Below are 25730 nucleotides of genomic sequence, written 5' to 3'. Positions count from 1 at the left end.
TCAATAAAATACTTGAAAGAAATTCACCTGGACGGTGAAAAGCGTTTTGACAAACCACAAAAGCGTTTCATTAACAATGGTATCAATATATTGGATCTGTGTGAAAACTAATCAATGGTCGGCACGGTGGAGCAGCGGGTAGAGCTGCTGCCTCACGGCGCCAGAGACCCGGGTTCGATCCTGACTACGGGCGCTGTCTGTACGGAGTTTGTACGCTCTCCCCGTGACCTGCGTGGGTTTTCTCCGGGTGCTCCGGTTTCCTCCCACACTCCAAAGACGTGCCGGTCTGTAGGTTAATTGGCTTCGGCAAAAATTGTAAATTGTCCCTAGTGTGTGTAGGATAGCGTTAGTGCGCGGGGATCGCTGGGCGGCACGGACTCGGTGGGCCGAAGGGCCTGTTTCTGCGCTGTATCTCTGAACTAAACTAAACTAAACCGTGTAGCAAGGAACTGCATGTGCTGGTTTAAACAGAAGATGGACACAGCGGGTCAGGCAGCATCTGTGGAGAACATGGATAGGTGACGTTTCACAGAGTGCTGGAGTAACTCAGCGGGTCAGGCAGCATCTGTGGAGAACATGGATAGGTGACATTTCACAGAGTGCTGGAGTAACTCAGCGGGTCAGGCAGCATCTGTGGAGAACATGGATAGGTGACGTTTCACAGAGTGCTGGAGTAACTCAGCAGGTCAGGCAGCATCTCAGGAGAGAAGGAATGGGTGACGTTTCGTTTCGGGTCGAGGCCCTTCTTCAGACTGATGTCAGGGATCTGTATCTCTGTGTCTCCCTCTCCCCTGACTCTCAGTCTGAAGAAGGGTCTCGACCCGAAACGTCACCCCTTCCTTCTCTCCAGAGATGCTGCCTGACCCGCTGGGTTACTCCAGCACTCTGTGAAACGTCACCTATCCATGTTCTCCACAGATGCTGCCTGACCCGCTGAGTTACTCCAGCACTCTGTGAAACGTCACCTATCCATGTTCTCCACAGATGCTGCCTGACCCGCTGAGTTACTCCAGCACTCTGTGAAACGTCACCTATCCATGTTCTCCACAGATGCTGCCTGACCCGCTGAGTTACTCCAGCACTCTGTGAAACGTCTCCTATCCATGTTCTCCACAGATGCTGCCTGACCTGCTGGGTTACTCCAGCACTCTGTGTCTATCTTCAATTGTAGGGTTTCTCTCTGGGCAGTTACTGAGTATTTCTAGCGTCGTCTGTCCTGTATCAGATTTCCATCATTTGTATTATTTTGCTTTTGTGTATTTATTCTATCTCCTGTTCCCTCTGCAGATATACATGCCAGTTCAGTAACTAGTTTACATCTCTGATCTTCAGGATCATCTACCACTATTTCCGTGAGGAGATTCAATAGCCGATAGACAATAGGTGCAGGAGGAGGCCATTCGGCCCTCCGAGCCTGTACGCACCGCCATTCACTGTGATCATGGCTGATCATTCTCAATCAGTACCCCGTTCCTGCCTTCTCCCCGTACCCCCTTTACATCTGCTTAAACGCACCCGTGCACCGACATTTGCCCACTAGTTTTTAAAACGTTTTTTTGGAGGTGCATCGCGGAAACAGGCCCTTCGGCCCATCGAGTCCGCGCCGACCGTCGATCACCCACGCACCCGTTCCATCGTACCCACCGGGGACAATTTACACAGACACGTAGAAAGTGCCATTCGGCCCTTCGAGCCAGCACCGCCATTCAATGTGATCGCGGCTGATCATCCAAAATCAAGTCAAGTCAAGTCATGTTTATTTGTCACATACATATACAAGATGTGCAGTGAAATGAAAGTGGCAATGCCTGCGGATTGTGCTAAACTACAAAACACAATAGAAAAGAATTTTTTTAACACAAAAAATAAATGAATACAGTAAATTAAATTGAATTAGTCCCTGGTGATATGAGAGTTAACCGTCCTGATGGCCTGTGGGAAGAAACTCCGTCTCATCCTCTCTGTTTTCACAGCGTGACAGCGGAGGCGTTTGCCTGACCGTAGCAGCTGGAACAGTCCGTTGCTGGGGTGGTAGGGGTCCCCCATAATGTTGCTGGCTCTGGATCTGCACCTCCTGATGTATAGGTCCTGCAGGGGGGCGAGTGTAGTTCCCATGGTGCGTTCAGCCGAACGCACTACTCTCTGCAGAGCCTTCCTGTCCTGGGCAGAGCTGTTCCCAAACCAGACTGTGATGTTGCCGGACGGGATGCTCTCTACAGCCCCAGAGTAGAAGCACTGAAGGATCCTCAGAGAGACTCTGAATTCCCTCAGCTGTCTGAGGTGGTAAAGGCGCTGCCTTGCCTTACTCACCAGTACAGCAATGTGTGTTGTCCATGTCAGATCCTCTATGATGTGGACTCCCAGGTATTTAAAGCTGCTCACACTATCCACAGTAGACCCATTTATCTCCAGTGGCGTGTACGTCCTTGGATGTTGAGCCCTTCTAAAGTCCACAATCAGCTCCTTAGTACAATCAGTACCCCGTTCCTGCTTTCTCCCCCAAATCCCCTGATTCCTTTAGTCCTAAGAGCTAAATCTAACTCTCGAAACAGAAGCCAATTAACCTACAAACCCGCACAAATATCCCAACCACGAGACTCGCCAGCCAAATCTATGTCCCACATTCCCCTCGCAAGCTCAGGTTTACCTTGCCTGGCTTGTAAATGTGTGTTGTATTAAAGTACAAATATTGCTGGCTGACTGAGCACTTTGGTTTTCATTCTTGATAAAAGGTTTAAAGACGCCAAACTGCCCAAAGGTGTAAAAGTGATTTTCTGTGTCGCAGTAGGCGCTGTTACAGTTTAGTTTGGCCTGACTATCCATGTTCTCCAGAGATGCTGCCTGACCCGCTGAGTTATTCCAGCACTCTGTGAAACGTCACCTATCCATGTTCTCCACAGATGCTGCCTGACCCGCTGAGTTACTCCAGCACTCTGTGATACCAGAGATTTGGAAGGGTAAGGCCTGTCCCGCTGAGTTACTAGAGCACTTTGTGTCTATCTTCGGTGTAAGCCAGCATCTGCAGTTCCTTCCTAAACTGAATAATGGAACTAAGTCGTTGATCTGAGGGAGAATGGGGATAATGATGATTGGCTGGACGAGATGATGCACATCTTACAGGATCTGTGATGGGGTCTCAACTTTGTGGAACTCATTGCCACAGAGGGCTGTGGAGGCCAAGTCAGTGGCTATTTTTAAGGCCGAGATGGACAAATTATTGATTGGAGCGGGTGTCAAGGGTGATGGGGTGAAGGCAGGAGAATGGGGTTAGGAGGCAGAGATCAGCCACGATTGAATGGCGGAGTGGGCTCGATGGGCCGAATGGCCTAATTCTACTCCTATAACTTGTCAACTATTCTAGAAGGGTCTCGACCCGAAACGTCACCCATTCCTTCTCTCCCGAGATGCTGCCTGACCTGCTGAGTTACTCCAGCATTTTGTGAATAAACTATTCATCATATTCATTACCGACAGATGACGGGATTAAAAAGGCAGACATCTAAGTCTGCTGATGACACAACGATATGGCAGTACTGTAAGCAGTGCCGCTAGAAGCGTTGAAACACAAGATATTCATAAATTGAAAAGATTTCAACGTTGGAAAATATGAGCTCCTCCATTTTGGGCCAAAAGGAGATCGTAACGAGTGTGATGGGTAGAGGCAGTGAAGGGTGAACGGGGCAAAAAGGGCGTCACACGGTGGCACAGCGGGTAGGGCCGCTGCCTCACAGCGCCAGAGGCCCGGGTTCCACCCCGACCCCGGGTGCTGTCTGTACGGAGTTTGCACGTTCTCCCCGTGACCATGTGGGTTTCCTCCGGGCGCTCCGGTTTCCACCCATTTCCCAAAGACGTGCCCGTGCGGGCCCTGGTGTGTAGGGGGTGGATGGGAAAGTGGGACAACATAGAACGGGTGGTCGATGGTCGGCGCGGACTCGATGGGCCGAAGGGCCTGTTTCCACGCCGCGCCTTTCAATTCAAACTTAGGGATCCATCTACGCAGATCACTAAAATGTTGTGAAGAGGTAATACAAAATAATCAGGATGGTCTTCGTAGCTGGGGGGCAGAAACAGATAAAATGTGTAGGAGGGAACTGCAGATGCTGGTTTAGACCGAAGATAGAGCTGGAATAACTCAGCGGGACAAGCCGCATCTGTGGAGAACATGGATAGGTGACGTTTCACAGAGTGCTGGAGTAACTCAGCGGGTCAGGCAGCGTCTCTGGAGAACATGGATAGGTGACGTTTCACAGAGTGCTGGAGTAACTCAGCGGGTCAGGCAGCGTCTGTGGAGAACATGGATAGGTGACGTTTCACAGAGTGCTGGAGTAACTCAGCGGGTCAGGCAGCATCTGTGGAGAACATGGATAGGTGACGTTTCAGAGTGCTGGAGTAACTCAGCGGGTCAGGCAGCATCTGTGGAGAGAAGGAATGGGTGAAGCCTGCCACAAACAGTACAAACTGTGGTACTTTGCTCTTAATGCTTAAAAACAAATCCTCTCCCCCAAGTCCTCCTGGGTTTGAAGTAGAGACTTTAGTTTAAATACATTTGACAGCATGATTGCAGCATTTGAAAGGGCTTCGTCTTAATCCTGTGATGCCATCGTTGTCAAGGCACTGTGTGAATTACGTGTGGTCGTCCATGCTACTCAGCAGAGAGACTTCCATAGGAGACCCCAAAGCTGTCTACGGGAGAGAATACGAGAGAGGTTAGTTGATTGTTGGCATGGTTTCACTTGAAGTTACATGCTACAGTGCACATTAGTACCCCAGACTTGGTTTTTAGTTTAGTCTAGTTTAGAGATACAGCACGGAAACAGGCCCTTCGGCCCACCGAGTCCGTGCCGACCAGCGATCCCCGCACACTAACACTATCCTACACCCACTAGGGACAGTTTTTACATTTACCCAGTCAATTAACCTACAAACCTGCACGTCTTTGGAGTGTGGGAGGAAACCGAAGATCTCGGCGAAAACCCACGCAGGTCACGGGGAGAACGTACAAACTCCGTACAGACGGCGCCCGTAGTCGGGATCGAACCTGAGTCTCCGGCGCTGCATTCGCTGTAAGGCGGCAACTCTACCGCTGCGCCACCGTGCCCGTTTTGTGGGTAGACCATTAGACTATAAGACATAGGAGCAGAATGAGGCCTTTCGGCCCATCGAGCCCGCTCCGCCATTCAATCATGGCTCCGCCATTCAAGAGTGGCTTGGATAGAGTGGATGTGGGTTTTCTCCGAGATCTTCGGTTTCCTCCCACACTCCAAAGACGTGCAGGTACGTAGGTTAATTGGCTGGGCAAATGTACAAATTGTCCCTAGTGGGTGTAGGATAGTGTTAGTGTGTGCGGGGATCGCTGGGCGGCGCGGACCCGGTGGGCCGAAGGGCCTGTTTCTGCGCTGTATTTCTAAATCTAAAATCCATCTCCGCTTTAAAAACCGCCCATTGACTTGGCCTCCACAGCGGTCTGTGGCGATGAATTCCACACGTTCACCACCAGGGTGAATACTGTGGATGTGATGTTGGCAGAGTGGGGAGGAATGGGTTAATAAGGCCACACGCAAACTGGAGGAACAACACCTCATATTCCGCTCGGCTGCCTGACAACCCAGCGGAATGAACAATGAATCTATTCATTATTAGTTGATCAACAATCACCTAATTAATTAATTGATGAATTGATTAATTACTCACCATACGCCATTTGAGCAAAATAATGCAATTAATTAAATTGTTAATTGATTAATTAATTAACTAGCAATTTAATTAATTCGATTATTTTGCTCAAATTGAGCACCGTCCATAATGGCCTCTCTGTTGAGCTGTTGAAACGCAGGGCATGTTTACACCAGTTCGCTGTTTGATGGGCAACACGAACAGAAGTCAAAGATGTTTTCTTTCCGTTTCAAAGCACCTGGAGCTCGAACCGTGATTTAGTTTAGTTTATTCTAGCTTAGTTTAGTTTCGAGACACAGCGCGGAAACAGGCCCTTCGGCCCATTGAGTCCACGCCGATCGGCGATCCCCTCCCCGTACACCAGTTCTACCCTTCACACACGGGGGACAATTTACAATCTTACAGAGGGCCGATTAACCTACAAACCCTGTGCGTCTTTGGAGTGCGGGGGGAAACCGGGTCACCTGGAGAAAACCCACGCAGGTCACGGGGAGAACGTACAAACTCCGTACAGACAGCGCCCGTGGTCAGGATGGAACCCAGGTCTCCGGCGCTGTGAGGCAGCAACTCTACCAGCTGCGCCCAATATAAAATACATATTCTAAAGTCAATAATCTAACAATCTAATCAAGTCTCCTACTCTGCAACAATAAGGTTATCAAATCATCAGGAGTGACCCATTAATTAATTTAACAGCATGCAAAATCACAAAACATCTCACATAACCTCACAGTGCGCTGTTTTATCTATGGGTATTACAAATGAATTATGTATTTAGTGGGAAAGTAGATCATCCGAGATCAAGTGCACATTTAGCTTAATTTGGACAGGTCATTCAGAAGCAGAGAAAACTTTACTCACTGCTGCCCTCTGGTGCTACCTGCAGGGAACACATGACAAGATAAGTCAAGTCAAGTCAATTTTATTTGTATAGCACATTTAAAAACAACCCACGTTGACCAAAGTGCTGCACATCTGATTAGGAAAAAAAAAAAAGAAACATACAGTGACAGGCAGCCAAACACAACGGCGCAGCCATCTTGTAGTTGAGGCCAGTTCATTGGCTATATTGTGATTGCATTGTATAAATAGCCCACATACTTCACTCCTTCCCCTCTCTGTTCACCAATGACGACCTGCGCCACCAGCTTGTATCGCTCGAATGCACACTCTGTGCTGGAAAGTCAACACCACATACCGTTCATGCACACAAATGCAAGCTCAGCACACAGTAAGAGGAACAATATAACCAGCATTGAAAAAAGACACAGAGTGCTGGAGTAACTCAGCGGGTCAGGCAGCATCTGTGGAGAACATGGACAGGTGACGTTTCACAGAGTGCTGGAGTAACTCAGCGGGTCAGGCGGCATCTGTGGAGAACATGGATAGGTGACGTTTCACAGAGTGCTGGAGTAACTCAGCGGGTCAGGCAGCATCTGTGGAGAACATGGATAGGTGACGTTTCGGGTCGGGACCCTTCTTCAGACTGATTGTAAGGGGGGGGAGGAAGAAAGTTGGAAGAGACTTAGTCGAAGGGATTAAAAGTACCATTAGTACCAAAGTACCATTAGCAAATTTGCAGATGATACTAAGCTGGGGGGTAGTGTGAATTGTGAGGAAGATGCAATAAGGCTGCAGGGTGACTTGGACAGGTTGTGTGAGTGGGCGGATACATGGCAGATGCAGTTTAATGTAGATAAGTGTGAGGTTATTCACTTTGGAAGTAAGAATAGAAAGGCAGATTATTATCTGAATGGTGTCAAGTTAGGAAGAGGGGATGTTCAACGAGATCTGGGTGTCCTAGTGCATCAGTCACTGAAAGGAAGCATGCAGGTACAGCAGGCAGTGAAGAAAGCCAATGGAATGTTGGCCTTCATAACAAGAGGAGTTGAGTATAGGAGCAAAGAGGTCCTTCTACAGTTGTACCGGGCCCTGGTGAGACCGCACCTGGAGTACTGTGTGCAGTTTTCGTCTCCAAATTTGAGGAAGGATATTCTTGCTATTGAGGGCATGCAGCGTAGGTTCACTAGGTTGATTCCCGGAATGGCGGGACTGTCGTATGTTGAAAGGCTGGAGCAATTAGGCTTGTATACACTGGAATTTAGAAGGATGAGGGGGGATCTTATTGAAACATATAAGATAATTAGGGGATTGGACACATTAGAGGCAGGAAACATGTTCCCAATGTTGGGGGAGTCCAGAACAAGGGGCCACAGTTTAAGAATAAGGGGTAGGCCATTTAGAACGGAGATGAGGAAGAACTTTTTCAGTCAGAGAGTGGTGAAGGTGTGGAATTCTCTGCCTCAGAAGGCAGTGGAGGCCAGTTCGTTGGATGCTTTCAAGAGAGAGCTGGATAGAGCTCTTAAGGATAGCGGAGTGAGGGGGTATGGGGAGAAGGCAGGAACGGGGTACTGATTGAGAGTGATCAGCCATGATCGCATTGAATGGCGGTGCTGGCTCGAAGGGCTGAATGGCCTACTCCTGCACCTATTGTCTATTGAGAGGAGGGGGCAGGACAAAGCCTGGCAGGCAATAGGTGGATACAGGTAAGGGAGGTGCTTGACAGGCAGATTGTTGGACAAAGGTGGACAGGGATGAAAAGACAGAAGGTGTGAGACAAAGGTGTGGAAGAGATGCGAATTGTGAGGCTAGTGGAAGGAACATTGGGAGAGGGGAGAAAGAGGTGTGAGTCCAGGTGAGGCACAGAGAAGAGAGAGAGCGGAGGCTGTAGGGGGAAAGAGTGGAGGGGGATTGTAGTTACCTATAATTGGAGAATTCAGTGTTCATACCGTTGGGCTGTAAGCTTCCCAAGCGGAATATGAGGCGCTGTTTGTGCGTTTGTCCAGTTTACGCGTGTGCCCTCACTCTGACAGTGGAGGAGGCCCAGGACAGAAAGGTCAGTGTGGGAATGGGAAGGTGAGTTAAAATGGCCGGCAACCGGGCGATCTTGTAGGCCTTGGCAGACCGCGCATAATTGTCCAGTTCTCCTCGTGACCGACTGGGTTTAACTCCGGGCGCTCCGGTTTCCTCCCACATCCCAAAGACGTGCGGGTTTGTGGGATAATCGGCCCCTCTGTGAATTGCGTGTCAGAAGTGGACGAGAAATTGGGATGACATAGAACTAATGAGAATGGGTGATCACTCCGTTGAAATCGCCTATACTGAAGTGTAGTACGCAAAGGAGCCTAACGTCCGCCATTTTAGTAGGCAAAACCCGCCGTTCGCTCTGCCTCTCGCAGTGTAATCAGTGTTTTGGGGGAACAGTATGTGTGATGATACCATTAAAATGCAGAATATATCTCATCTATCAATTCACAGATTTTTGTTATTGTTCTTTTAAAATGTTTCTGCAAGTTTCTGCCTACTAAAATGGCCGCCGTGACGTACTACGGTTTTCAGGGTCGAGTGGTCTATCTTGCTCCTCTAGTATCTTTGACACAGCTCTCCCTGACCTCAGTCTCCTCCATGTCAAGCCTCCTACTGCAAAGTGAATATGAGAAACATTTATTATTCATTGAGGGCCTCGGACAAAATCCTTGCTCCATTTGGTGCATGAGGGCTGGTTGTGCCTTGCTAATGACTGCATATTTTGATACAATGAAGTTGATTGCTGACTAGGGTTGCCAACTGTCCCGTATTAGCCGGGACACCTCGTATTTAGGGCTAAATTACTTTGTCCCGTACGGGACCGCCCTTGTCCCGTATTAGTAGGGTTGCCAACTTTCCTAACTCCCAAATAAGGGATAACGGGTGACATCACTGCCCCTACGTGGGGCGCGGGGCGGTGACGTCACCCGTTGTCCCTTATTTGGGAGTGAGGAAGTTGGCAACCCTGTTGCCCAGGTAGGGAGGTGGATGCCATCCACAAGCATTTTTGTAAAAGCATTTGATAATGTCCCCCACAGTTGGCCGATAGAGAAGATTAAGATGCATGGGATAACTAGGCCACATGCATTCAGATCCGGCTTACTGATATGATAGAAGTCAGAGGGTTTAGTTTAGATTGGAGATACAGCACAGAAACAGGCCCTTCGGCCCACCGAGTCCGCCACCCTTTGTGTGAAAAAGTTACCCGTCAGATTCCTATTAAATCTTTTCCCCTTCACCTTGAACCCATGTCCTCTGGTCCTCGATTCACCTACTCTGGGCAAGGGACTCAACCCGATCTATTCCTCTCATAAATTAGTCTGGCTTAGATGGGGGCATTTGGGCCAGCATGGATGAGTTGGGCCGAAGGGCCTGTTTCCGAGCTGCATGACGATGAATAGTCGTGGAGTCAAACAGCGTGGAAACGGGCCCTTCGGCCCAACTTGCCCACACCGGCCAACGTGTCCCCGCCTCACCAGTCCCACCTGCCCGCGTGGGATTGCTGCTACTGATGTTACGCTGCTAATCTGCTGCTGTTGGAACAGCTGAAGGCTGGGGCACTGGTTGGGACGGCAGCAACAGCAAAACCTGGGCGCAGTTCAGAAACAGCGATGGGTGATCAGCCAGAAACATGAAGATAGACACAAAGAGCTGCAGTAACTCAGCGGCTCAGGCAGCGTCTCTGGAGAGAAGGAATAGGTGACGTTTCAGGTCGAGACCCTTCTTCAGACTGGAACATGAATTGTCTGTTCATTCCAGCTCTTACCCCAGAATGGACATGATTGACTTGGCCATGAGCACAGTGTCTATTGGGGGTTGCCAACTTCCTCGCTCCCAATTACGGGACAAGGTGACGTCACCGCCCCGCGCCCCACGTGACCTCACCCAGCCAGCGGCCATGTGCTCCCGCTCCACCAATGGCGGCCGCCCGGGCCAGGATGCTACGCAACCTCCATTAGGCTAACACACTCCGTTAGCTTACACTGTACGGGGCCTAAAGTGTCCGGGGCCTACAGCATCGGGGGCCTACAGCGTCCGGGCCTGCAGTGCCGGGGGCCTGCAGAGCCCGGGGCCTACAGTGTCGGGGGCCTACAGTGTCGGGGGCCTACAGTGTCGGGGGCCTACAGTGCCGGGGGCCTACCGTGACCGGGGCCTACCGCGACCGGGGCCTACAGCGACCGGGGCCTACCGTGCCCGGGGCCTACCGTGCCCGGGGCCTACAGCGTCCGGGGCCTACAGCGTCCGGGGCCTACAGCGTCCGGGGCCTACAGCGCCCGGGGCCTACAGCGTCCGGGGCCTACCGTGTCGGGGGCCTACCGTGCCCGGGGCCTACAGCGTCCGGGGCCTACAGAGCCCGGGGCCTACAGCGTCCGGGGCCTACAGAGCCCGGGGCCTACAGCGTCCGGGGCCTACAGAGCCCGGGGCCTACAGCGTCCGGGGCCTACAGCGCCCGGGGCCTACAGCGTCCGGGGCCTACAGCGTCCGGGGCCTACAGTGCCCGGGGCCTAATGCGTGTCGGTTAACTTCTTGCTTGTGGTGGAAAAACAGCACGCAGCCAGACCAGAGTACAGACAAAACAGATTTATTTACAGGCAGCATATACACAGGTGCAGAGAGACAGGAGATGCTGAAACACCACAGTACATCAGGTGAATGAAAGCAAGATTGCGCAACATGTGAATTCAATCCCCATTGAAGTTTTAATGTTTACACACTCTGACAAGTGGCAGTCCATTTGGGCGGAGCAGCTTTTGTAGACTTTCATAACATGATCCTTCATGAAATTGCACTCCAGCCAGGTTGGGCAACCGGGGCAGTGACAACTGCACCAGGAAGTTTGCTTTGTAGCCTTGAGTTTGACAGAGCTTAGAACTTGTGCTGTCTATTCTGTCAAACGTGTCCTTGAAAGAGAGTGCAGGCACAAAATGCTGGGGTAACTCAGCGGGTCAGGCAGCATCTCTGGAGAGAAGGAACGGGTGGCGTTTCGGGTCGAGACCCTTCTTCAGACTGAAGGGTCTCGACCCGAAACTTCACCCGTTCCTTCTCTCCAGAGATGCTGCCTGACCCGCTGAGTTACCTCAGCACTTTGTGTCTACCTTCGATTTAAACCAGCATCTGCAGTTTTCTTTCCTTTAAATAGAGTGGCGCATTTGTAGTTTTACGCAGAGGCAGCCCGTTTTTATGCACCCCAGCGCATGCAACAGCGCAGCGTTTAAAAAGAACCGCGCTGAGTAAAGACAGCGATGCAAGCAAACAGGCATTTAGGAAAAGATAGTTTAGTTGAGAGATAGAGCACAAAAACAGGCCCTTCGGCCCGCGCCGACCAGCGATCCCCGCACATTCACACCACCCGACACACACTCTAAGGACAATTTACAATTTTACCAAGCCCGTTAACCTGCACGTCTTTGGAGTGTGGGAGGAAACCGGAGCACCCGGAGAAAACCCACGCGGTCACAGGGAGAACATACAAACTCTGTCTAGGCAAGCACCAGCGGTCGGGAATGAACCCGGGTCTCCGGCGCTGCAAGGGAGCTACTCTACTGCTGCGCCACCCTCATGGGACCTGCGGGTTCTTTGTGTGTCACCGCCAGCTAAACAGGGCCGTAACACTATTCACCAATCTCACAGAAACACCCCTGCTTTGCCACAGGCAGATCATTAGGCCCTGCTGCTGTCTTTCACGATTAAACAGTGCACGGCAGACACACGTGTATGTGGGCTGGGGTGCTGGCAGGTAGGCGTAGGGAGGAACTGCAGATGCTGGTTTACGCCGAAGATAGACCACAAACTGCTGGAGTAACCCAGCGGGACAGGCAGCATCTGTGGAGAACATGGATAGGTGACGTTTCACAGAGTGCTGGAGTAACTCAGCGGGTCAGGCAGCATCTGTGGAGAACATGGATAGGTGACGTTTCACAGAGTGCTGGAGTAACTCAGCGGGTCAGGCAGCATCTCTGGAGAACATGGATAGGTGACGTTTCACAGAGTGCTGGAGTAACTCAGCGGGTCAGGCAGCATCTCTGGAGAGAAGGAACGGGTGACGTTTCGGGTCGATAACCCGAAAAGGAATAGGTGACGTTCTTCAGAAGGGTCTCGAGCCGAAACGTCACCGATTCACTTTCTCCAGGGATGCTGCCTGACCCGCCGAGTTACTCCAGCTGTTTGCGTCCGTCTGTGCTGTAAAGCAAGTGCGGAGAGAGGACGGGAGGTGTAAAGCACGTCACCGGTTGGAAATTCTGAAACTGCTCCCCGAAGGTTGAAGGAGGTGGCTCACCAATAAACGGTTCAAGCACCCGGTACAAAAGCACGATGGGTGGGGAGAGAAAAAGACTCAATGCTTCAGCTCCAAAAGCCTGAAATGCTGACTCGTTCTCCCTCCACAGACGCTGCCTGACCTGCCGAGTGTTTCGAGCATTTGCAGCATTCTTGCTTGTATTCTAAATGCAGAATAACCTCTGCAGGAACCGCGTGGCTGCCAGTTAATGCAACCCCTGGACTTTCAGAGCGAGCTTCTCCCTTTCACCCACAGGAGACCGAGTGAGAGGTCACACCAACCCTGTTCAGTCAGGGCCAGACTCCCCTCCCCCTGCTCCCCCCCCCCCCAACCCCGTTCAGTCAGGGCCAGACGCCCCTCCCCCTCCCAGTCAGGGCCAGACGCCCCTCCCCCCCCAACCCCGTTCAGTCAGGGCCAGATGCCCCTCCCCCCCCCCAACCCCGTTCAGTCAGAGCCAGACGCCCCTCCCCCCCAACCCCGTTCAGTCAGGGCCAGACGCCCCTCCCCCCCCCAACCCCGTTCAGTCAGGGCCAGACGCCCCTCCCCCCCCCAACCCCGTTCAGTCAGGGCCAGATGCCCCTCCCCCTGCTCCCCCTCCCCGTTCAGTCAGGGCCAGACGCCCCTCCCCCCCCTCCCCCTCCCCCGTTCAGTCAGGGCCAGACGCCCCTCCCCCTGCTCCCCCTCCCCCGTTCAGTCAGGGCGAGACTCCCCTCCCCCTGCTCCTCCTCCCCCTCCCCCGTTCAGTCAGGGCCAGGCGCCCCTCACGCCCCCCCCCCCAACCCTGTTCAGTCAGGGCCAGACGCCCCTCCCCCTCCCCCAACCCTGTTCAGTCAGGGCCAGATGCCCCTCCCCCAACCCTGTTCAGTCAGGGCCAGATGCCCCTCCCCCTCCCCCAACCCTGTTCAGTCAGGGCCAGGTGCCCCTCCCCCTCCCCCAACCCTGTTCAGTCAGGGCCAGACTCCCCCTCCCCATGTTAATCCTTTATACATGAAAGAACTGCAGATGCCGGTTTAAACCAAAGACAGGCACAAAATGCTGGAGTAACTCAGCGGGACGGGCAGCATCTCTGGAGAGAAGGAATGGGCGACGTTTCGGGTCTGAACCCGAAAGGTCACCCGTTCCTTCTCTCCAGAGATGCTGCCCGTCCCGCTGAGTTACTCCGGCATTTTGAGTTAATCCTTGGTACGGTCAGGATGGAAGGAGGACACTGAGGGGGGGGCCTTGGCATTGATACCCGCGGCAGCCTGATGGACAGGGCGCGGTGCCGGGCCTGCATGAAGCCGGGGCGCGCACTGAAGAGCTGTCCATTCTCAGGGCCAAGTGGAGGGGGAGATGTCCCCTGGGCTGGTGCAGATGTGGGGTGGGTACATCAACCTCTGGCGCCGACTGCCCAGAGGAGCATTGTGGACTAATTGGAGCCCATCGCCAGGAAGATGGTGGGCATCACCTTGCCCGCTATCCAGTCTTGAATGAATTTAAAAGAGAGTTAGCTAGAGCTCTAGGGGCTAGCGGAATCAAGGGATATGGGGGAGAAGGCAGGCACGGGTTACTGATTGGGGGTGATCAGCCACGATCACGATGAATGGCAGAGTAACTCAGCGGGTCAGGCAGCATCTCAGGAGAGGAGGAATGGGTGACGTTTCGGGTCGAGACCCTTCTCCAGTCTGAAGAAGGGTCTCGACCCGAAACGTCACGCATTCCTTCTCTCCTGAGATGCTGCCTGACCCGCTGAGTTACTCCAGCATTTTGTGAATAAATACCTTCGATTTGTACCAGCATCTGCAGTTATTTTCTTACAATGAATGGCGGTGCTGGCTCGAAGGGCCGAATGGCCTCCTCCTGCACCTGTTTTCCATTTTCTACTTCCCAAGGAGGAACCCTCCCGATTGCTGCACCGCAAATCCCCCGCTGGCCCTCAAATGGCGGTTGGGGGCTGGCATTGCTTGTGGGACCTGTGACGATCAGCTTAGCGTCTCGTGGGAGGGATCTAGGTGGCAGGAAGGACCCGTGGTCTGGAGCTCCTAGTGATCACGCAGGGCAAGGGCAGGTTCAAATGTGTGCAGAAATGATAGGCCTTCACGGTGTCTGTGGCACCTCGGTTACATGACACTTTGACCTTAAACGAGCGGTCACAGAATACCTCGACCGCGAAAAAGGCAAGGCCGTTAGACGATTGGTGCGGAGTATTTTGCGTTTAACATTGGGCGTTGACAATGGTCGCGGGCACGTGATGCGCGTGTGATTGCCCATAAATCGGTGACCCACGCCCCCCATAGCGATTATAAGGAAGCTTTGGGTCTGAAGCAGTGCCAAAGAGTGACTTACCCGTTAGCTTTGAGATCACGGAGATTGACCTTAGTGCTACGATCGTGGGATCGAGACTCAGGACACCTCGACTTTAAGCAGGGAGATATTTTGAATGGATACAGAAGCACACCGATCAGCCAAAACATTATGACCACCGACAGGCGAAGTGAATAACATTGGTTATCTGGTTACAGTGGCACCTGTCAAGGGGTGGGATATATTAGGCAGCAAGTGAACAGTCAGTTCTTGAAGTTGACGTGTTGGATGTGTTGGAGAAATGGGCAGGAGTAAAGACCTGAGCGACTTTGACAAGGGCCAAATTGTTATGGCCAGACGACTGGGTCAGAGCATCTCTGAAACGGCAAGGCTTGTGGGGTGCTCCCGGTCGGCAGTGGTGAGTACCGACCGACTGTGGTCCGAGGAGGGACAAACCACAATCCGGCGACAGACAGGGTGTTGGGCGCCCAAGGCTCATCGATGCGCGAGGGCAACGAAGGCTATCCCGTCTGGTCCGAACCGACAGAAGGTCGACTGTGGCACAAGTCACAGAAAATGTTAATGGTGGTCACGGGAGGAATGTGTTACAATACACAGTGCATCGCACCCTGCTGCGTATGGGGCTGCACACGGAGGACCAACAGCATATTAGGCAGGTGGGCATAATGTTTTGGCTCATCGGGTCACAATGGTTTGGCTGATCGGTGTAGTGTCGGAGTGGTGATAGGAGTGTAGGAATAGGTTAGAGAGTGAGGCACTCCCCCATGGGATCAGTTTGCCCATGATGTGGGCAGGACAGTGTTTTAAAAAAGATCCTAGATCTAGCGAATGGATAAATGGTTTTAGCTCTTCCACTGAATAAAATTTTAATCAACTCTTTTATTAAGATCAAATACACGTTCCATAAAATGCAGTCTTACTACTGCGCAACTCGGGGTTAGATAACTTGATTTAGTTTTGGTGGTGGTGCCATTTGGCAAATGGAATTTGTGACCATGCGTGTTGGGGCTGCAGATGCTGGTTTACACTGAAGATGGACACAAAACGCTGGGGTAACTCAGCGGGACAGGCGGCATCTCTGGGGAAAAGACCTGCCCTCAGAGAGATGGGGCAGGGGGAGGGGGGGGAGGGAATTGGGGGTGGTAGGGGGGGAGGGGGAAGAGATCTAAGCAGCTTTGTTCAGTGCATTCACTGCTGGACTGCTGAGGAAGCAGAGAGTAGGAGGTGACAGGATTTAAAGCACTTTCAACGCAATGGCGGCCACAGTCAAATTCAACGGCCGCAGGAGCGGAGGGGGGATTTGCGCAGTGATCATTCAGTCTGAAATCTCCCCACCGTTCCATCGCACAAAGCCACATTGCTCCTGCTTCGGCCTGTGTGGGCGGGGCCTCCACACCTTCTACGGCCAGCAGGGCGGCCATCTTGTGGGCCCCTCCAACCCGAGATGTTCAGGGCCTACCAGGAGACTGCCCCCGCTTCGCCCTTGGCACGGGTGACGTGGAGCAGCGGGGGTGCCATCCCAGGGAGCCAGGGGAGGGGGCATGCCCGTCGATCACGACGCCAACGCCAAAGGAGGGGACTGATCTAATCCCTCTAGGGTCGAGTCTGGAGAAATCTCCGTCGAGGGTCTGGAATCAAGTGCTGACCGCGACTTGAAATATCTTTCAGAAAACAGTAGTTGAACATTAATTGCCCCCCCATCCCCCCGCTACCTGCCCCTCACCAACAGCGAGCCGAACAGACTGAACCTTAAACATCACGCTGGAGGGCACAGCGGTAAAAACACGTCAGGACAACGATGCGAAGATAGACCCAAGTGCTGGCACACAAATGCCCAGCTCGAGCGGTCCGTCCATTGATTAGCTTCTCTATAAAAATTAGTTTCATTTTTAAAAAAACATGACAGATTGTTAGCAGCAGAATTTCTACATTGTGATTCCGGCTGCACAGGCCCTTAAAAATACATTCGCAGGATTCAGAATACTTATCAAGTACTTCACGCAGGGTTAAAAAGCAATGCTTCATCCAGAACCCGCTGATTGTCTAACTTCTAAAAACTAACATAGCACTAAATCAGAATTTAAAACATCTAATTTATATTCATTGTACTAAAAACGGCCTCACATGGTAAATGTCTTATCTGAATGCCTTCTGGGAAGGCCCGAATTACAAGAGTTTTCACGTCGGTCTCTCTGGAACGGTGCGGAGAGTACAATACAATAAGTCTAGATCGCAGTGTGTTGACACGGGCAGAGAGAAGGGGAGTGGTCTCTGGTTAATTTGTGTACTCGAATTGCTCTTCTATAAGCACAGCACTGCCACTGCTTACCATATGTCCACAGTTTAGGAAGGTGACTCCCAATGACACTGCACAATACCAGGCCTGGGGAGACAAGAAGCAGAGTAAGAGGGGGGGGAAAAGAAACGTCACCATCAAGAGGCCAAAGCACAAGCCCATCTCACCAAAGGGCGGCCGCGGTGGCGCAGCGGTAGAGTTGCCGCCTCACAGCGAATGCAGCGCCGGAGGCCCGGGTTCCATCCCAGCCACGGAGTTTGCACGCTCTGCCCGCGACCTGCGTGGGTTTCCTCCGGTTTCCTCCCACGCTCCAAAGACGTGCAGGTGTGTAGGTTAATTGGCTTGTAAAAATGTAAAAATTGTCCCTAGTGTGTGTAGGATAGTGTTAATGTGCGGGGATCGCTGGTCGGCGCGGACCCGGTGGGCCTGTTTCCGCGCTGTATCTCCAAACTAAACTAAAAATCCACGCAGCAAGCCCATTCGGTTGCTTTCCTTTTTGTACTTCATGCTTCACGTTTGGGAAGTCACAAGAGAGATGCCCTTGCCAAAGTTCAGTTTAGTTTAGCGATACAGCGCGGAAGCATGCCCTTCGGCCCACCGAGCCCGCGCCGACCAGCGATCCCCGCACATTAATACCATCCCACACACACCAGGGACAATTTGCGATCTTTGCCGACGCCAATTAACCTACACACCTGCACGTCTTTGGAGAGTGGGGGGAAACCAGAGCACCCGGAGAAAACCCACTCAGGTCACGGCGAGAACGTACAAACTCCACACAGACGGCGCCTATATCCAGGATCGAACCCGGGTCTCCGGCGCTGCGAGGCAGCATCTCTACCGCTGTGCCACCGTGCCGTACTATTCTCTTTTAATTCTCTTAAAGAGAAATATTTATTTAATAATAATGCATTACATTTATATAGCGCTTTTCTAAACACTCAAAGACGCTTTACAGGGTTTACTAAAACATAGAAAAGAAAAGAAATAGATAAATAAGTAAACGAACAGAAAAGGAAAAATAAGGTGAGGTGACGGTCAGTGGTTGAAGGCCGTGCTGAACAGGTGAGACTTCAGTGATGTTTTGAATGTGGTGAGTGAGGGGGAGTCTCTGACGGTTTGGGGTAGTGAGTTCCAGAGGGTGGGAGCAGCGATGGAGAAAGCTCTGTCCCCCCAGGATCTGAGTTTGGTCCGGATGGGGGGGGACAGGAGGTTAGCAGCAGCAGAGCGGAGGTTACGGGTGGGAGTGTGTCTGTGGAGGAGGTCAGTCAGGTAGGATGGGGCCAGGTTATGGAGGGCTTTGTAGGTCATGAGGAGGATTTTGTACTGGATTCTCTGGGGGATGGGGAGCCAGTGGAGCTTGTAAAGGACGGGGGTGATATGGTCACGGATCGGGGAGTGGGTGAGTAGACGGGCAGCGGAGTTCTGGATGTGTTGGAGTTTATTGATGATTTTTGAGGGTGAACCATAGAGGAGGCTGTTACAGTAGTCCAGACGGGAGGTGATGAAGGCGTGGATGAGGGTTTCAGCAGCTGTGGAGGAGAGGGATGGACGGAGGCGGGCGATGTTTTTGAGGTGGAAGAAGGCTGTCTTGGTGATGTGTTTGTCGAAGGAGAGGGTTTGATCAAAGATGATGCCAAGATTCCAGATGTGAGGGGAGGTGGATACTGGGAAACCATCAATATTGAGGGTGAAGTTGTGGGTGGATTTGGTGAGCGTTTTTGGTCCAATGATGATGATTTCAGATTTGTCGCAGTTGAGTTTGAGGAAATTGAATTGAAGCCAAGATTTTATTTCAGTGATGCAGTTTGTCAGGGTAGAGTGTGTGGTGGTGGAGATTGACTTGGTGGAGATGAGGAGCTGGATATCATCGGCAAAGCAGTGGAACTTGAGACCATGATGGCGGATTAATTGAACAAGGGGGAACAGGTACAGGATGAAGCGGAGGGGCCGAGAACTGAACCTTGGGGGAGGGGAGCGGTGGGGGATTTGCAGTTATTAGAGTATTTCTCTAAAATGTTATTTCCCCCACATATGACCAACGTATATGCAAAGTTTTAAATTCTGCCCAATTAAATCTCGACCTCCCAATCTGGATTCCAAGCACGCCATGACAGAGCAAGTATTTTATTCCTTCTAAGAAGATATCGGGGGAAAAAATGGAGCAAAATCAGTTCAGGAACTTACCAAATAACCGACAAAACCCAAGTATGCCAGGGAAATGAAGGCTGCCACCAGATAGAGAGCCACATGGCCCAGGCTCGACACATACACGATTACAAAATACATGTTAATGGCACAGACGATGCAAATCACCACCCCGCCAGCAATCTTCCATGCCCTGGAAAAGAAAACACAAATGGTCATAGAAACATAGACAACAATGGAGTATTGTGTACAGTTCTGGTCACCACATTATAGAAAGGATGTGATAGCTTTGGAGAGGGTGCAGAGGAGATTCACCAGGATGCTGCCAGGGATGAAGGGCCTCGGCTATGAGGAGAGACTGAGCAGACTGGGGTTGCTTTCCCTGGAGCAGAGAAGGCTGAGAGGGGACATGATCGAGGTGTACAAGATCATGAGGGGCATAGATAAGGTAGATGGCGGGGAACTTCTTCCACTGGTGGAAGGTTCAACAACGAGGGGGACATAGATACAGGGTAAGGGGAGGGAGGTTTCAGGGGGATGTGAGAAAGAACTTTTTCACCCAGAGGGTGGTTGGAGTCTGGAACACTCACAACGTTTAAGAGGCATTTGGATGGGCACTTGAAATGCTACAACATTCAGGGCTACGGTCCAAATGCGGGAAAATGGGATTAAAATTAGACTGTGTTTGGTAACGGGCGGCGCGGACCCGATGGGCCGAAGGGCCTCTTTCTGTGCTGTAGGACTCTATGACTCTATAACAGGTGCAGGAGGAGGCCATTAGGCCCTGCGAGCCAGCACCGCCATTCATCGTGATCATCCACAATCAGTACCCCGTGCCTGCCTTCTCCCCGTACCCCTTGATTCCGCTGGCCCCGAGAGCTCCATCCAACTCTCTTTTAAATGCATCCAGTGAATCGGCCTCCACTGCCCCCTGTGGCAGAGAATTCCACAGATTCACAACTCTCTGGTGGTCATCCTCAATGTGGTGTACATGGAGCTGAAGAGTCTTGGGCAGGCTGGGGGCAAAGGTTGCCGACGTGGGGAAGCTGCAGTATGATAAAGGTCAGGACAGCTGTGCCACACAACAACCTTCAGGCATTAAATTGGCGCACGTCAATGTTCCTGGCAGGTATTCATTGGCGTACCCCGATGTTTTGGGATGGGTATTTATTCACAAAATGCTGGAGTAACTCAGCGGGACAGGCAGCATCTCGGGAGAGAAGGAATGGGCGACGTTTTGGGTCGAGACCCTTCTTCAGACTGATGTCAGGGGGGCGGGACAAAGGAAGGATATAGGTGGAGGCAGGAAGATAGAGGGAGAACTGGGAAGGGGGAGGGGAAGAGAGGGACAGAGGAACTATCTAAAGTTGGAGAAGTCAATGTTCATACCGCTGGGCTGCAAGCTGCCCAGGCGAAATATGAGGTGCTGTTCCTCCAATTTCCGGTGGGCCTCACTATGGCACTGGAGGAGGCCCATGACAGAAAGGTCAGACTGGGAGTGGGAGGGGGAGTTGAAGTGCTGATTCACCGGGAGATCAGGTTGGTTAAGGCGGACTGAGTGAAGGTGTTGAGCGAAGCGATCGGCGAGCCTGCGTTTGGTTTAGCCGATGCAAAGAAGTTGACATCTAGAGCAGCGGATGCAATAGATGAGGTTGGAGGAGGTGCAGGTGAACCTCTGTCTCACCTGGAAAGACTGTTTGGGTCCTTGGATGGAGTTGAGGGGGGAGGTAAAGGGACAGGTGTTGCATCTCCTGCGGTTGCAGGGGAAAGTGCCCGGGGATGGGGTGGTTTGGGTAGGAAGGGACGAGTGGACCAGGGAGTTACGGAGGGAACGGTCTTCCTTGACAAGGTTCTTGATATTGAAAATTTAATAAAGGATTAAATAGCATTTTAGGTTTACTTATTGCACTTCCCTCTGGAAGGCGACTCTGGACTGTCAAAGCAGCCACAGCCAGACATAAAGACAGCTTTATTCCACGAGCAGTAGCTCTACTCAATAACCAAAAGTCTGTAGCCTCCTTTTGCTCTGGTATTTTACTTCATTCACATGTTTAAACTATAATGCCTTATTCTTAATGTTTTAAGTTTTAGTCCTCATTGTTTACTGTATGTCGTGTTGGCGGGACTGTCGTACGTTGAAAGACTGGAGCGACTGGGCTTGTATGCACTGGAATTTAGAAGGATGAGAGGGGATCTTATCGAAACAAAAGAGTATTCAGGGATTGGACACGCTAGAGGCAGGAAACATGTTCCCAATGTCGGGGGAGTCCAGAACCAGGGGCCACACACACAGTCTAAGAATAAAGGGGAGGCCATTTAAAACTGAGGTGAGAAAAAACTTTTTCACCCAGAGAGTTGTGAATTTGTGGAATTCTCCGCCACAGAGGGTAGTGGAGGCCAAATCACTGGATGGATTTAAGAGCGAGTTAAGGGCGTGTTTAGGGGGAGTGCCGGTGACTAGGCTGTGGCCGACAGTTCGCCGGGGTGCCGCGGGCGTGATCGTGAGGAGTCTTCCAAGAATCGTAGTGGATCTCAGCGCGTCGCTGAGAAATCATCCGGAGTGAAATCTCTCGGCAACAGCTGGCTTGTCGCCAGGTATCGTTGCTTATTGCGGGCGCTGTCGCATGCTGTCCCCAGGTTTGCTAGGTTCTCTTAGATGCATTTAGAAGCACGTACTATTAAAATAAATAAAGTCATTTCAAAATACCATAAAATGCTTGCGTTTAACCAATTTATTTACCGTCAGGACATTTGACAGGTAGATTGGAGGCGACAGTTTGACGGTCAGGTAAGCGTGGGGATTTTTGCGATGTTTATGTCCATCAGCGATTAGCAAATTTGCAGATGATACAAATGTGGGTGGCAGTGTGAACTGTGAGGAAGATGCTATGAGGTTGCACGGTGACTTGGACAGGTTGTGTGAGTGGGCGGATGCATGGCAGATGCAGTTTAATGTGGATAAGTGCGAGGTTATCCACTTTGGTGGTAAGAATAGGAAGGCAGAGTATTATCTGAATGGTGTCAAGTTAGGAACAGGGGACGTACAACGAGATCTGGGTGTCCTAGTGCATCAGTCACTGAAAGGAAGCATGCAGGTACAGCAGGCAGTGAAGAAAGCCAATGGAATGTTGGCCTTCATAACAAGAGGAGTTGAGTATAGGAGCAAAGAGGTCCTTCTGCAGTTGTACAGGGCCCTAGTGAGGCCGCACCTGGAGTACTGTGTGCAGTTTTGGTCTCCAAATTTGAGGAAGGATATTCTTGCTATTGAGGGCGTGCAGCGTAGGTTTACTAGGTTAATTCCCGGAATGGCGGGACTATCATATGTTGAAAGACTGGAGCGACTAGGCTTGTATACACTGGAATTTAGAAGGATGAGAGGAGATCTTATCGAAACGTATAAGATTATTAAGGGGTTGGACACGTTAGAGGCAGGAAACATGTTCCCAATGTTGGGGGAGTCCAGAACAAGGGGCCACTGTTTAAGAATAAGGGGTAGGCCATTTAGAACTGAGATGAGGAAAAACTTTTTCAGTCAGAGAGTTGTGAATCTGTGGAATTCTCTGCCTCAGAAGGCAGTGGAGGCCAATTCTCTGAATGCATTCAAGAGAGAGCTGGATAGAGCTCTTAAGGATAGCGGAGTCAGGGGGTATGGGGAGAAGGCAGGAACGGGGTACTGATTGAGAATGAGCAGCCATGATCACATTGAATGGCGGTGCTGGCTCGAAGGGCCGAATGGCCTCCTCCTGCACCTATTGTCTATTGATTACATTTAAAGTGGGCTCCCAACCCAGATATGCAACCCAGAAACCAGATATGCATCTCCCATACACTTTTCACAAAAATCCACTTAACCACTTAAAAAAAATTTTTTTTAATACAGCTATTAGTAAACTGGAAGTAAATCCAGTTTATTCCTTGTTACAGTGAAGCTTGGTTTTTAAGTAACCCATACAAGATGTTATAGTTCAAAACTCTCAAGTACTTACTGACTTGTCAGTGTGGGAATTTCGTGATGTTTCCGAAGAAGGTGTAATCTCGACCTGACTCGGCATTGTCGTGGTCATTGTCGTCGGGTAAACGAAAGGTTCGGCGATCTGCTACGACTTTGACAGTCGCCGGCAGTCGCCAAATAAATCGCCTAAGTGGGACAGGCCCTTTAAATAGAGCTCTAGGGGCTAACGGAATCGAGGGAAATGGGGAGAAGGCAGGAACGGGGTATTGATTGTGGATGATCAGCCATGATCACAATGAATGGCGGTGCTGGCTCGAAGGGCCAACTGCCCTCCTCCTGCACCTATTTTCTATGTTTCTAGGTTTCTACCCGAGTACGTTTGTGTCTACGCCCCAAATCAGAACTTTAACTCTACAAAGACACATATAGAGATGAAAAAGAAAATGAGCAGTCAGTCTACTTACAGACCGTTGACAAAGTCATGCATCACAGAGGTCATGCTGGTAAACGTCAAGATCGGGATCAATGCAAATGGCAGCTGGAGAGAGTGAAAGGTTAGTTGTTAGAACTGGATCTGGAGGCAGCGACCATCAATAACCAGAATGACATTGACATGATTGAAATAAATAACTGCCCTGGAAAGTGACCTTCCTCAAAAGAAAGGTGGTATTGGCAATGGTGATTTTCCGGCACCCTTGGTCCCAGAAGCTTTCCGGATTATCCGTGTTGCCAGACCCACAGAGGTCATGGCCTCCGAGAGGAGTCCAACGGTACCGGAACGTTCCGCCTAGGCCGCCGAGGGGGGAGCCGGGACACCGGCCTCGGAAGTCGGCGGTGGGAACGGAGCTGCCGGCTCTGGCCGGGCCAGCGTTCCAGAGCCCTGGGGGGAAAAATTCCACCCGTCGATCGGCCGCGGAATAAGGTCGAGATCGGCCGCCTCACCCGGCCTAGGGGCTACGTTTACAGGGGGACTTCCGGGGGGGGGGGGGGGGGGGGGATTTGCAAGTGCACTCTCGGAATTTTGTCCGGGTTAAAGGAGGTGCTGGATTCGACATTTGCCGGATAATCGGTGGTGGATCTCTAATGAGGAAGGCAGTCTTTGGTTGCAGAATGATACATTAATGAGTTGGTAAAGCAGGCAGAGAAACAGCGGATGGAATTTAATCCTGAAACGAAAAACAGGGGGAAACTGGCCACCTAGATCGGCACGGATGTTGGGCCAAAGGACTCGTTGATGTGCGTCTATCTTTACAGTAAATCAGCATCTGCAGTGCCTTCCTGCATCAAATGCTGGAGCAACTCAGCACATCAGGCAGCATCAGACTGATGAAGGGTCTCGATCCGAAACGTCACCCATTCCTTCTCTCCGGAGGTGCTGCCTGTCCCGCTGAGTTACTCCGGCATTTTTGTGTCTGTCTATATGACTTGTGTTATAAAGCCATGTTATTAATACAAGATTTTCTTTTTTTTTTATTTTGAAAAAGGGAATCACCTCACCTGCATACTCTGAAGAACATTGAGGAAATCATTCATCCCAGTTAAACGTTCGACATCCTGGAACAGCGCCACCAGCAGTGTTGGGATGATAGCGATAGATCGGGTTAAGAGAACTCGGGCAAAGCGGGACCACGACAAGTTCAGAAAGCCCTGGGAATAAAGATATCAACGCACGTGGGTCAAGTAGCTGCTCAGTGAGTGGATATTCTATGCACGTTGAACTGCACTTAGTTCAGGTCAGAGATACAGCGCGGAAACAGGCCCTTCGGCCCACCGAGTCTGCGCCGACCAGCGATCCCCGCACACTAACACTATCCCCCACACACACACACACACACACACACACGGGACAATGTTACATTTATACCAAGCCAAGGAACCTACAGACCTGCATGTCTTTGGAGTGTGGGAGGAAACCGAAGATCTTGGAGAAAACCCACGCAGGTCATGGGGAGAGCGTGCAAACTCCGTACAGACAGCACCCGCGGTCAGGATCGAAGCCAGGTTTCTGGCGCTGTGAGGCAGCAACTCTACCGCTGCGCAACCAGGGCGCTAATGCACTGTTCCAACAAACACGACCAGGCCAGGTAAAGGATGTGGGAGTTGCACAGCAAATCTCTCCGTACATCAGCTAAAAGTAGGAACATGGTTTGGAAGCACAAATTTTACAAAAACGTTCCTCAAAAAGCCCCCAGCATCTTTTCACAAGTTGTACT

The 25730-nt window shown here is 51.3% G+C and overlaps 1 protein-coding gene and 1 long non-coding RNA gene across 5 annotated transcripts in view; both read right to left on the bottom strand.

The window, feature by feature from the left end:
• Positions 1-1748: 1748 nt before the first annotated feature.
• LOC144612007 (natural resistance-associated macrophage protein 2-like) overlaps positions 1749-25730 on the bottom strand; it is an 89389-nt gene continuing 65407 nt past the window's right edge. For 2 of the 4 annotated variants that reach the window (XM_078431432.1, XM_078431435.1), the window contains exons 13-17: positions 25015-25164; positions 23982-24055; positions 19605-19758; positions 17451-17504; positions 1749-4683 (exon numbers count right to left, since the gene is read on the bottom strand). In XM_078431432.1, the coding sequence (XP_078287558.1) occupies positions 4624-4683; positions 17451-17504; positions 19605-19758; positions 23982-24055; positions 25015-25164 (492 nt within the window). In that variant the 3' untranslated portion in view covers positions 1749-4623. Of the gene's footprint in view, positions 4684-6534; positions 6554-13972; positions 14412-14554; positions 17505-19604; positions 19759-23981; positions 24056-25014; positions 25165-25730 lie in introns of those variants that run through there. The other 2 variants (XM_078431433.1, XR_013549604.1) reach the window with 2 other exon arrangements.
• LOC144611943 (uncharacterized) lies at positions 11107-13121 on the bottom strand. The gene is made up of 2 exons (XR_013549598.1): positions 11618-13121; positions 11107-11477 (listed from the first exon to the last, which is right to left on the bottom strand). It is a non-coding gene; the product is annotated as an uncharacterized LOC144611943 (long non-coding RNA).

Source organism: Rhinoraja longicauda, chromosome 42 (assembly GCF_053455715.1).
Source record: "Rhinoraja longicauda isolate Sanriku21f chromosome 42, sRhiLon1.1, whole genome shotgun sequence".
Lineage (NCBI taxonomy): Eukaryota > Metazoa > Chordata > Chondrichthyes > Rajiformes > Arhynchobatidae > Rhinoraja > Rhinoraja longicauda.
This window is presented reverse-complemented; position numbering and strand designations above follow the sequence as displayed.